The sequence below is a fragment of the Lissotriton helveticus genome, chromosome 3_1 (genome assembly GCF_964261635.1).
Source record: "Lissotriton helveticus chromosome 3_1, aLisHel1.1, whole genome shotgun sequence".
Taxonomy (NCBI): domain Eukaryota; kingdom Metazoa; phylum Chordata; class Amphibia; order Caudata; family Salamandridae; genus Lissotriton; species Lissotriton helveticus.
In genome coordinates this window covers 1959985388-1959998901 of record NC_136061.1, presented here as the reverse complement: position 1 = coordinate 1959998901, position 13514 = coordinate 1959985388, and the positions used below count along the sequence as shown (strand labels likewise).

General features: G+C 44.7%; 1 protein-coding gene across 1 annotated transcript in view; it reads left to right on the top strand.

The window, feature by feature from the left end:
• Positions 1-4062, top strand: part of CALML4 (calmodulin like 4) — a 38848-nt gene extending 34786 nt beyond the window's left edge. The window contains exons 4-5 of the mRNA XM_078684076.1: positions 2826-3014; positions 3750-4062. Of these exons, the coding sequence (XP_078540202.1) occupies positions 2826-3014; positions 3750-3847 (287 nt within the window). The 3' untranslated portion in view covers positions 3848-4062. The remainder of the gene's footprint in view (positions 1-2825; positions 3015-3749) is intronic.
• The last annotated feature ends 9452 nt before the right edge of the window (positions 4063-13514 follow it).

Sequence of the window (13514 nt, the reverse complement as noted above, 5' to 3'; positions counted from 1 at the left end):
CAGCAGCATATTTATTGGAAATCTTTTAGTGATATGAGGACCCTAATTGTTCTTATGAGTCTTTTAACTTTGCCCCTTTAAGCCTTATGGGAAATACAGAGGCTGAATCTTAACTTTCAACATTCCCAGCATTGATTCATCCTTTCCAAACTATCCTGGTACCACCAATGGAAGGTCCATTCGACTAAAGCTCCCCATCCCTCAGTTCCTGGGTACCCCCCACAGTGATAAGTCATGTTATACAAATACTGATTGATTGACTAATTGATTGATAAAGTAATCCCACTTCTTCAGATGCTAATCTTTTCTACATGCCTCTCTCCATTTCACCTTGCTCAACGATTCCCTAAAAGACAAACTGATCTGTTACCTACATATATCCACATTCATTATTAATGGTCTGCATCAGTTCTTCACAACCTCTCACTGCTAATCCTGAGAAGCAGTCTGTAATCACATTTAATAACTGTAAGATGTACGTTAACCCACACCTTACGCGTGTACATTAGCCAATGGTTTATGATCTGTTCTCAATTGATAAGGAACGTCCTTCTTGCATGTATGGAAATATGCGGATACCCAGCAACAAATGATTGCCTTTCTGTTAACTGTGGAATGTCAGAGTGAGAGTGGACACTAATCTTGTGTATTGAGGTGCCACTCCTGCACCCAGGTATGCTGACGCCATCACTCTATGAGTCATGGATTGCAGCTAGTGAATGAGTTGCGGGAGCATCCCACCAGCAGTAAATATGCGCTTTAAACTTAGAGAACAGAGAAAATTAACTTAGGAAACATCCTCATACGAAAACCTCACAGAAAGAGACATGGGACTGAGACTTCACTGACTCCCTCGCTATCAATTTGAACTCACTCAACAGAGAAGTACTAAAAACGTAATCCTATCTGCACAATTTCCAAGACAGGCTGGAGCTACAGGTTATGTAGTTATCCACATAGGAACAGTAAATATCATATCTGCTTGAACCCAAAACGAAACAAGGGAAGACAACAAATGTCTTAATACTGCCCTCACACACTTTGCAGTGTCATGCTTCATCATTGGGTCGCATCATACATCCAGGTGCAGACCAACACTCTGGATGGAGCGCAATCTTTTTTTGACAAAGAACAGTGGTGAGGGTAAACAAAAAAGGGAAAACGTGATAAAACACACACAAGACATGTACAAAACGTGAAACAACTTAAGACAAAAAAGAAGAAGGGAGGTCTTATCCCCTCTACAACGGGACCAAACAGTGCAGTATATTGATTTAAAACAACCTAAGGGTCAACATAGATTCTTTTATTCTATTTGTAAACCCCTGGTAGGATTAAAAATATATTTTGGGGTATACAGGGAAAGCAACGGCCCCTATAGCCCCACTGAAAATCCCAACATGTTTCTGCCAATAATATGCCCCCATCCGGCTCGCGCTGGCTTTCATCAGGGTGTTGGTCCCTAATTTAAGGTCATCACCCAACTCGGGTGTTTTACCTTTATCTATATGGTCTGTAGGTAATATCCAAATATTTTGGTATTCTTCAGAGTTTCTGAGAGGGAACAACTTAACGAGTTCATAAGAAATTCTCTGAACCCGGGACTTAAGTGGGACTGTGTTCTCGCAGGAGTACTGTCCTCACATACGTCCCCCGTCGACGGTGGACTTATGTGAGGACAGTACTCTTGGTGTCTCTTGTGACTATGTGACAGTGAGAGGACAGTCCCACTTAAGTCCCGGGTTCAGAGAATTTCTTATGAACTCGTGACATTTGTTGTCTTCCCTTGTTTCGTTTTGGGTTCAAGTAGATATGATATTTACTGTTCCTATGTGGATAACTACATAACCTTTAGCTCCAGCCTGTCTTGGAAATTGTGTAGATAGGATTACGTTTCTAGTACTTCTCTGTTGAGTGAGTTTAAACATCCTCATAGGCTTGGCCTTAGATGCTGCCTGATTTTGGATTTTTTTGCCTAATAAGATCTTATCCACCCTTGGCTATCTAGTTCTTACTACACCAGGAACTGCGTGGGCAGAGAAGACAACACTGGTTGTCTCCAGCTCTTCAAGAAGAAAACCTTAGTCCTTGACAAGCTGAATGACGATGAAGTTAAATCCTATTCGTAAAGTGCCTGTGAAGCATATAAACTGCAGCATCAATGGTTAAAAAAATTACTAGTGCACGATAAACTAGTCAACATGTGCTCCAAGATTCTATAAAGTGTTCTCTACCATGAACGACTTTGAAACTCAGAAGTTGCACACCTGTAAGCTTGGACTAAATGTCCCAAATATTTCCCTCTACCTTCTAGTAACAGTTTGATAACAGATACTGAATACTGATCGGAATGCAGTTTAATTATTGGTTTGATCTGATATAAATAAGGGTCTTATCCAATTTGCTGCTTAGGTGCGTACACGGCAAACGTGTGAGACTTTTGAAGTTTCTTAGATTAAACATGTGTACCTGTATAAATACCCAAGGTGTGCTTCATTTAAGGCGTTGGTACATGGGTGCATTTGTATTCAAGATAAAAAGATTTCTGTAACTGCCTCAAGCACCTAGATCCGACTATAGAAAGTTGCTCACTCAGCTAGAGAGCCCTTTCTACAAAAATACGAAATGGAGCTATACCTTCTATTTATACAAATCATGTGCCTATATAACTGTTTGTGCTTTATAACTACAGCAGTGTTTTACCTATAACATGTGATTACACTGGGTAACTATGCTGGGAGATACTATCACTGCATTCTGTGAGGGTGCTAACGATGGAGGGTGAAGGCTTCTCTCAATAACCGCCCGCGTGATTCTTGTTCCAGAGAAGACCGGAGAAATAGATTTCTCCACATTCCTGACCATGATGTACAGACAGAAGCAGCAGCAAGACCCCCTGAATGAGATCCTGGTTGCCCTGCTGATGACTGACCACCAGAAGAAGGGGTCCATCCCAGCATCTGAGCTCCGGGCCAAGCTCACACAGATGGGAGAAAAGCTCACCCCGCAGGAAGGTAAGACTTCTCCAAAGGGGCGACTTCCACAGACGACAGCTCCACCCACAGGAAGGTAAGACTTTTCCAAAGGGGCGACTTCCACAGGTGACAGTTCCGCCCGCAGGAAGGTAAGACTTCTCCAAAGAGCTGACATCCACAGGCGACAGTTCCGCCCGCAGGAAGGTAAGACTTCTCCAAAGAGCTGACATCCACAGGTGAGAGTTCCGCCCGCAGGAAGGTAAGACTTCTCCAAAGAGCTGACATCCACAGGTGAGAGTTCCGCCCGCAGGAAGGTAAGACTTCTCCAAAGGGCTGACTTCCACAGGCGACAGTTCTGTAGTGCTAAGGCAAGAGGCCACATTAATGCTGTGCTTCTGCCTGGGGCCATTCACTTGGGTCAAGGCACTCACTAAGGGCAGTGATTTTTCCACATGGCCATATCAGTCTTAATGCAGTGCCTGTGAGTGGGGCATTTGCCACCCCTTAAACCTAGTGGTGAATGCAGGACATTTCCCTTGGGGATTTATCACCTGTTCTCACAGAACGCCCCAGATGAACAGGGAAACCCTGATAGTTCCCAAAAGGTAGTTTCCTTATAAGTAATTTACGATGCACAGTACAATATTTACCAAGGCATTAACATATGTGAATGACAGGGGCCAATCCTAGGCGAGTCTGCTCAGCTTTAGATTTCAGCCCTGTCACAGAGCATGCCTTGCCTCATTCGTATCAAGCAATGTCTTTTCTTTTCAGTCGATGACCTTTTGAAAGAAGCCAACGTGGGTCCAGACGGGGGCGTGAAATACGAGGACTTGGTCCGGAGAATCACCGGCCCCGCACCAGACTATTAGGCACAATCGCCGAGGGACAGCAGCCAATCCTCTTCCTGCAATAAAACCTCACAGTTTACAGACCTGTGGCGGCAGCACCAAATCTCCATTTTGGCTCTGCGCGCCACAAAAGTACAGCATCTTCTGTCCTCCACAAGAAACGCAGAATGTCTCTTGGGTATGCACTCCATGGAAACTACATTTAGAACATTAATAAAAAGTGTGTCCTCGCTGAACTCTTGTTATGTTTAAAAGCATGCTTAATGTGTACGTTTATAAAGAGAATCGAGACTGTGTTCTAATTTCAGTTCTGCACAGGGGATTTCAGGAGCAAATTAAACATTTTCGTGGCGTTCCTATGCCTCAGTGAGAAAAGTGACTTGGGTTGTGTGGGTAATGGCGGGGCACGGATGCGTCGTGGTGCCACAAAGGCAACCATATGTCAGCGCATTCTCTGGGTCACTGCAGACAATTAATGGATATTGGTGGACATTGGTGTTTTCTTTCTTTTAATCCACACAACCAAGCATCTCACTTCCAGCATGACTTTCACTCGCTTCGCTATAGAACTCATCTTTTTATCTTCACTCCACGTTGGACCATCTTCATTCGCTCGCAGGAGCTGAACTGTGCTTAACTTGTATAAGAATGAGTCCTGGTGGCCAAAGCTCTGTTCAGTCCTGGTGGCCAAAGCTTGCAGCCAGTGCTACTAAATGTTGGAGCGTCGAATACCAAGGCTGCGCAGTCTTGAATCCATCTCAGTCCTCTTTAATCCACAACCAGTCACTCCCTACCACCTTATCTCACTCTTTCTGGTCCCTGTTTTCACCCTTGGTGATGGTTTTTCATCCATCTTGTCCAATTTCTTTACCTTTTGTGTGTATTTCCCTCTTCTGCCTCGGTCAATGTCTGATGAGAAACAACAAGTGCCGGACACCAACATTTTGTGTCGGTGCCCAGACAGACAATCACCGGCTCGAATTAAGCACTAGACCTCCTTTCCAATCTTCTTCGTGTAGTTGAAAGTAGTTTTCCTTTGGATAGTCTCACTCGTCTAACTCTGACCTGGTTCTCTGGGGATGGAAGTATAGAGGGCTGTCACGTGGTTCTGGTTTCAATCTCATATGCCTTCTTATGCTGCTTCCTACAAAGACTCACTTCCAATTTCTGCTACCATCTCCTAAAGATACCCATACGTTTTAGTCTCTAGGACTGTATGTGTTGCTCCGTGTGCTGTTCGTTTGCATTTTATGCAGATCTATTCCAAATATTTCCCTCCTTTCCATACATTGCACACAAAGGATGATACGCCTTTTTGAGTGGTTGAAGCTTTAATGACATCACGGTTTATTTTCCTTAAGCATTCCAGAATGTGTTTTAAAACAAAATGTAATTTGTAATATTGACCTGTGCTTATACTGACCCCCACGGACCCCACAACACTGACTACCCATATGCCATCAAGGTGCGTCGATTTATGAATAGTAAATGAATCCCTCCCTAGAGATGCTTACATGCACAATCTTAGCAGGCAGCATTGCAGAGTCAATATGAATACAGGTCAATATTTATGATCTCGATACTGTGACATACAACTTTCCAGAAACTATCCGGTCCTTTGCATCATTGAGACAACCCATTGTGTCCCCTTTTTACACACCACACTGCACCACAATTGCACCCAATGATGGATTTCCATTTAGGCAGCTCTTGACTTTTGAGATACAAATCATATAGCCATCCACACTTTGCAAAAACAACTCAACAATATTAGGAAACTATATCTTCGGTATCCAATCACATCTTTCAGATTACTTTTACCAACTTTTTTGTCCCTCGGTTTAACTACTGTTTTACTTTCAAGTTGGTTTACCTGCCTAATTTCTTCCACAATTCCAATATATCCTTCATTCCTCAGTTTGTATCTCATATGGCCGTTCTTATTCTTCAAACATTCTTTCTTACCTGGTACAATTTAAGGTAGTACTCACAATCTGCCATGTCCCTCACTTTAGCATACTACTGCGCATAATGTATAATATGTATCCTTTTGTAATGTTGCCCTCAGGGGCCTCACTTAGTCAGTGAAATCCGGGTGGTGGGGGAATTAAAAATGTCCCAACTAAAAATGCAGCAGGCTGCAGGGGGGTGGGGTGAGGTGACCATGGTTGAGGATGGGCTGGGTCCACGACGAGCAGTGGCAGTACTGATTTGCATTAGGTGGGCTCTGTCTAGTGTGGTATAGTGCAGGCACCTCCTGGCCAATCGACTGCACATCCAGTGCCAAGAGTCAGGGGTCCAGGCGGTGATCGATTCTGATAGGCAGGAATGGAGATATGACCCACATATGGTAGAGACTGTTTGCCATTTTTATTGTCATCTCTATGCAGCACAGGATATGCCAGCAGAAGCTGCAACTGCATACCTCAGGGAGGCTCGCACCTCTGCCCTAATGACGGAACATGGGGCCAAATTGGACCGTCCTAACCAAAATGAGGAGGTCATCTCTAGCATAGACCGTCAAAAAGCATCCAAATCCCCGAGGCCTGGAGGCTTTCCCGCCATCTTTTAGAAGACCTTCTGCCAGATCTTGGCACCCCTCCTCACTAGATTGTTTAATGCAATAGGTGAATCTTCATCACACCCCTCATCCATGCTGATTGCGTTTATCGTGGTAATCCCCAAACCAGGAAAGAACAAAACACATAGCTCCTCGTATAGGCTATCTCCCTCTTGAATGTTGACCTTAAGCTCTTCATGGACATTTTAGCTACCTGCTTCAATCCCCTATTCCCCTATTGCCACAATGGCAATGCAGCGATAACAAAAGACAGATTCTTCACCTCATTGAGAATGCCCAACGATACGATCAAGAGCAGATGCTACTGGCCACAGATGCTGAGAAAGCATTTGACGGGGTCCATCGGGCCATATCTAGCAGCGACCCTTAAGAACTTCAGGCCCAGGGACTGTTTCAGTGGGTGGATCCTCAGCAGTTAAAATCAGGCTTGGGCGTAGTTCGCGGCATTTAACTATGTTGAATTCCGGGAAGTGACAAAAGAACTCTGAGGAGTTCCGTTAGTGGCAGAGTGCAGTGCGGACTACCACTCGCCAACTTACAGTTCATGAGCAGGGAAAGTAACTCCTCTGCACTTTGCAGGGTGGAGCTTTCGGCACTCCGCGGAGCGCAGAAACCTCCTGGAATGGAGTGGAGCGGCGGTCACCCCCTAGGCCTAGTTATAACCACCCAACTGCAGTGGTTTGTGTCCATGGCCCCTTTCCCATTAGCAGAGGTACATGGCAGGGGTGCCCTTTGTCAACCCTGCTGTTTGCTCTATATATAAAGCCACCCATGGCGCATAGAGTTCAGACTAACCCCGGATACGAGAGATTCTATTTGGGGAAGAGCACCATACTATCAGTCAATATGCAGCTGATGCCCTAGCAGCTAAGCAGGAGCCTTTCGCCTCCCAGCCTGCCTTTCTTGATGGGCTGGAGGCATTTGGCCAAGCAGTAGGTTTTAAAGTGAATATCCATAAATCACAGGTCCTTAATCTGACCTTCTGGCCACATATGCTGGACACCTTACAACAGGCCTTTGCCCTTCAATGGGCAACAACATCTTTTCCCTACCTTGGGCTCCGCATTACACCCACGATCTCAACAACGGTAGCCCTTAACTATCAAAACCTGACCAGCCAGTTCAAGTCTGACCTGCGCCAATAGCAACCCTATTCACTCTCTTAGCTTGGACGAGTCGCAGCAGTGAAGATGGCGATTATTCCCAGTATTTTGTTGCTTTTTCAGATTCTTCGGGTCGAGCCACCTCCTGGAGCACTACGATCCCACCAGCAGGAGCTCAACCTATTTGTGTGGGTTAACAAAAGACCTTGCCTACGCAGAAATTTTAGTTATAGACCGCCAAAAGAAGGTGGTCTAGGACTTCCAAACCTTTATCGCTACTACCGCGCTACCCAACTTAGGGTCTTCGCAAAATAGTCTTGTGAGGAATCCGAAAAGCATTGGCTTTTCATGGACAAGGCCTTAACAGGGCAGCCCCTGTGGAGAATTCCCTTTCTCCCCAAACACGATTGACCCAAAAGCCTCTATCTTTCTCCCATTAATAAGTCCTCGTTGGCTGCCTGTGACTGACTGGCGACACAATTAACGCCTATAGTTGGGAACTCAGATTTCACCCCAGGCTTAAATTATCCCACATTTCACCTCTGGAATTAAGTGGGTTGGAGATCTATTGGCCACATATTCGACCTGGAGGGGCCTACTACCTTTGAGTCCCTACACACAGGACATGCGTTGCCGGAATCAGAGTGCTGGCATTACATCCAGATCTACCACTGGGCGACACACCCATCTGTCTGTCCGTCCTGGAGCACAACATCAGCTCACCCCCCTCGAGCGTTGGTTGCTCTCTAGGTCCTCCAATAACCGACTCACTACAGAATTATATCGCTTCACCAGCTATACATCTATGCCATCCAAATCCACTAGCCAGAAACACTGGGAAGAGAGCTAACATCCAAAGAGTGGGGTGACATCGCGCAAGGCATACTGCCCACGATATATCCAGCCTCGAAACAGCGACAAAGATGGTCACATATTGGTACCTCACACCCAACCAATTGCACAAATATAACTCATTCAGATTGCCCAAGTGCTGGCGGTAATGTAGGTCTCCAGGTACCCTGCTACATATCTTATGGGAATGCCCAAAACTCATGTCTTACTGGGCACAGGTTCTTAATGACTGACAACCACTTTGACACAGAACTTCCTAGATTCCCCGCCTATATCCTCCTGGGTCTTCTGAATGAACACACTTTTCCACTTAAAGTCTGCCAGGGCAGACAGATCGGACTGGCATTGGGGGCAACCTTGAGAATATCCTGACACACTGGTGCACGGGGACATTCCAACCTATCAAAAATGGCCACACCGAATCTAGTACATACTAGGGATGGAACGGATAATCCTCACCCTACCGAATCAGGGTACTTTGTTCCCCAAGCTATGTAGTTCATTTTTGAAATCCACAAACGTACTTGTCCCAAATACTTACGACTTCTCCTTCTGTCTGAGGCCCTAGCACTTAAGGCAGTCCAATTCATGGTTTGGCTATGTTTGAGACAGGACTGTTTTCATTTTATATGCTACTGGGTCCAGGGTTAGGGAAGGGGCAAGGGAGTTGCCGAGATGTCACGCACACTAATGCTATGTGGCCTGTTGGCTTACGGCCCTTGAAACACTCATGATTTATGTTTCAAACTAATAAATATATTTAAGCCATAACTCACTAGCATTGCTCTTTTCATATGTATCCGATCCGCCCCATTTATATGGCATCTGGCACAATGTCCATTTCTAGTTCTCCCTCCCCCATTTAGCTATTTTTCCACGGGTATAGTACAACTTGTAGTAGGTTTTAAAATGCTGTACTTGCAGAGAGGTGGAGATTAAGATAGTCCGTGCCAGATTTCTTGATACCTAGAGGACATCTGTTTTCGCCTGAACCTCCTCTCCCCAACACTTTTCCTGCTTTTTTCTATTTCATCTGGCATGAGCCCATTCAACAACTGATAACATTTCCAATTGGTGTTTTTGCCTACTCAGAACTCTATCAACCAGTTCAATCTTAGAGAAAACTTCAACCCCTTTCGTTTTTTTCAGTAAAAAAAATAATAGATCTAGATTATTTGAAAAACTTGTGATGCCTTAGCTTAAACATATGCCGTAGGGTCTCAAATGAGAAAACTTCCCCCTCATAAAAGAAATCTCCTAGTTTAACCGCGCCTCCCTCTTCCCACCGATTAATATCGGTATCACAAAAAATGACCGGAATATTAGGATTTTATGTAATGTAGTATAAAAATTCAGGGGGCCCAGCCCTGCTTTCTTTTGAACTGTTGCCCATACTTTGTACGAGCAGTGGTGGGTTTTGAATCAAACTCATTTATAATACCCGTACTCAAGCTGTCTCCACAATACTCCACACGCCTCCTCTCCAATAAAAAGCTCATACAATATGGTATTTCGTGAGTCTCTTGTTTTGTTCCCAACAAGGTAGAAATCTGTTGCAGGGCAGCAGCCCAGTCATAGATTCTTATGTTAAGTACCGCCAGACCCCCCCCAGACCTCTCAAAAGGGTCTTCTATCTCAACACACTTCTAGGCCTAATGTACACCCTTAAAAATCTAGAGATTAACCCATCAATAACTTTAAACCATTGGTTCCCTACTTCAAGAGGGAGGCTCTAAAAAAGTAGAATATTTTGGGCTGAAATACCATCTTGATCAGATTAGTTCTTCCCTATTAATCTAGTTCGTAAATTGTTTATTCTGCACAGTTCCACTCTTGTACTATTCATTAAAGGATCTAAGTTTATCTGCATAATTTTATCCACGTCCACTCTAATTGTTACCCCAGATAGGTAGCCCCCTCTACCACAGGCCGATCCTCACATTCCACTTCTGTATTTTTTACAATGTGGGTCTCCTGGTTCAATAGATATCCTGAAAACATACTAAACTGCTTAGCCTCTTCCTCTATTTCTCTTAGTTCTTCCCCGGGCTCTTTAGTGAATGTTGCTAAATCATCAGCGTAGGCTAATATGTTTTTTTCCCAATCATGTGGCATAATATGGTGAATTTGCTTGTTATTTACTATCCTCCTTACCAAAGGATCAATATATATTGTGAATAACCAAGGAGAACAGGGAAATCCGGGTCTAGTACCTCTAACTTTTTATATGATCGGTATGGCCCTCCCATCATAGAGATCCTAGCCCTGGGCTGCATTTACAGTGCTTTCAGCGCCGTAATCAATCAAAAACCAAAGGTAGTGCCAGGAGACGCTATCAAATGATTTTTCGGCATCCAAGGGTCTCCCATCAATGCCGTTGAATCAAAAAGAGTAATTACCCACCTGATGTGCTCAGTAGTACCGCGACCTGGAACAAAGCTGTGTTGCTATGGAGAAACGATTTTACTAATTATTCCAGCCAGCCTTGTAGCCAGGATTTTAGAATAGATTTTAGAATCACTATTCATCAGGGTGATTGGCCGGTAAGATCCTAATTCTGACGGTGTCTTCCCTATTTTTGGGAACACTACTACATTTGCTAAAGCCCAGGATCAGGTGACACTTTCCCTCCCTGAACTATCAGAAAAAGTTCCAGCAGATAATTCTTGAGACAAGGAGACATTATATATATATATATATATATATATATATATATATATATATATATATATATATATATATATATATATATAATGCTCTGGGGATGAGATCTGTACCAACTACCTTCCTGACTGCAAGGGAGGAGATTGCTAACTCATGTTCCTCTACAGTGAATGGCTGATCTAAATATTCCTGGTCTTCATCACCTATATTATCCATTGCCACTGAACTCAAATATGCGACTATATTCTCATCCTCCTCTCCCAGATTCTCAGTATATGACTGTTCATAAAATCTCTGGAATGCACCCCTTATTCCTTCTCAATCCAAGACTATTCCTAACATGGGATCCCTAATTTTATGAATATGGGCCTGCCTAGTCTGCACAGCCAAAGATGACCTACCCTTTCACTATATTCATAAAATATGTGTCTGTGCCAGAAAGTTGTCTGTGGCCTTATTTTCCGAGAAGCTCACTATCTCTGCCTTAGCCACTGCTACTTTCAGCTGGGCAGTCTGAGTCTCTGTCTCCATTCCCAAGGCAACTGGTTCCATCGCCGTAGCCTCTGTGCGGGACAAGCTGTTATACAGGAATGTATGTTGTTATTCCACATTTTTTCTCCGCAGGGAATCACAACGCGGTCGTTACAAGGACCGCGTTGTGATTCCGCATACCATTACTCCGCAACGAAGGCGCTGGAAGTTGGAATAGTATAATTTACTATTCCAACTCCAGTCTGTGCGGACAATAGGGAAGGTGTTGGATTTTATATCCAACACCTTCCCCCGCAAGTCGTTGTAACAACCGCGTTCTGATTCCCTGCGGGGAAATAGATTTGTGGTAAACATTGTTTACCGTTATACAGGTCACTCAAATGAAGTCTTTCTTTTTTTCGGCAGGCTCAACTAAACCGGGCAGTCTTCCCTCAAACCCCAGCCTTAAAGGCATCCCAAATTACCTCTACAGGAGCATTACCCTTGTTTTCTGACATGAAAACTGGAATCCATTCCCACATATGATTACAGTAAGCATCATCTAATAACAGAGCAGGTTCAAAAGACCAGACCCGCGGCTGGTGTATCTTGTCCAAATGAAGGATCTCCAATACCAATTGATTGTGATCTGACATCACCATGAGATATTTCTCATTCGGATCTCTGTAAAAGATCTTGGGAGATAAAAAAATAATCTAGCCTTGCATAAACGTAGTGTGGCGCCGAGTAATATGTAAAACCTGGATCTGGGGGAAAATTTCTCTCTCCAAGCATCCCTCAGACCATGAGTGGAGCCTAGGTCCAACAGAGACATAGGAACATAGGTTTGCTGCCTTTATACTTTCTATCCCCCATGCCTACCAATTCCATGTTCAAGTTGATATTAAAGTCCCCACACAAAATGAGAGGGAGTGTCCATAAAGATGATTCTGAGTTTGGCCATTGGCCACTGCTGGGTCATCTAAGACTGACCCATAAACAGAACAAAGTGTAAACCCCCCATTGGGGAACTGACACTCAGCGATGACCCAGCATCTGTGTTTATCTCCCTGTACCTAGGGACAAGCCCCCCACCTTTCCGTACCAGAATTGCCACCCCTCGTGTGCGGGGCCCCTTGTAAAGTACTACCTACCACTTGATACCCCAGAGACTCTAAGAGTACTTTCCTGGACTGCTCAATGTGTCTCTCTTGCCCACATATATCTTCCTTAAGGTAAAGAATATCAAGTGCAACCTTGCGCCTTTTCATGGGATCATTTTAGCCCGCAGATATTAATAGTTGCAATCCGCAGATTACTCAGTCATAATAAATAAAATGCCCATTGTCTTTTCTAGCATCTTTAATTGTACCTTCTCGCCACCACTTGTGTACGGTTGTCTCAGTCCACTTGAGAGAGCTCCCCTAGACCTACCCCACCCAAACCCCCACCCAGCCCACCCTACTGCTCCTACACCCCACAGACAAGCAAATAGGTTAGATCTGACCCTGGTGATGCCACCCACTCTACTAGCCAGGAAGTGCCCCCAGGGTCCAGCCCTCGTGTAAAGACCAGAAGAGACCATAAATAAACCAAAGAAAGATTCAGTGATAAGATAACCTCTGCAAGTAAGCCAGAAGAGAAAGAAACCCCCTTCTAGAGACACCCTCGCCCTGCTGAAGAAACCCCCCCACAGAGACACCAGCAAGAGGGCCAGCTGGTTCACCCCAGAACTCCTAGACTCCAAGCAAGCCTGCCGGAAACTAGAGAAGAAATGGCACAGTGAACAAACTCCGGACAGCCACGCAGCACACAAGAATGCCATCCGCAACCACCACCACCTCATCAGGGCGGCCAAGGGGACCTCCTTCATAGACCGCCTTGACAACAACGCACTCAATAGCAAGGAGCTCTTTTCAACATCGTGAAGGAACTCTCCAACCCCAGCTCCAACGACAACCCGCCGTCGCAAGCCCTGGGCGACTCCCTCGCCACCTTCTTACACCGCAAGATAGCA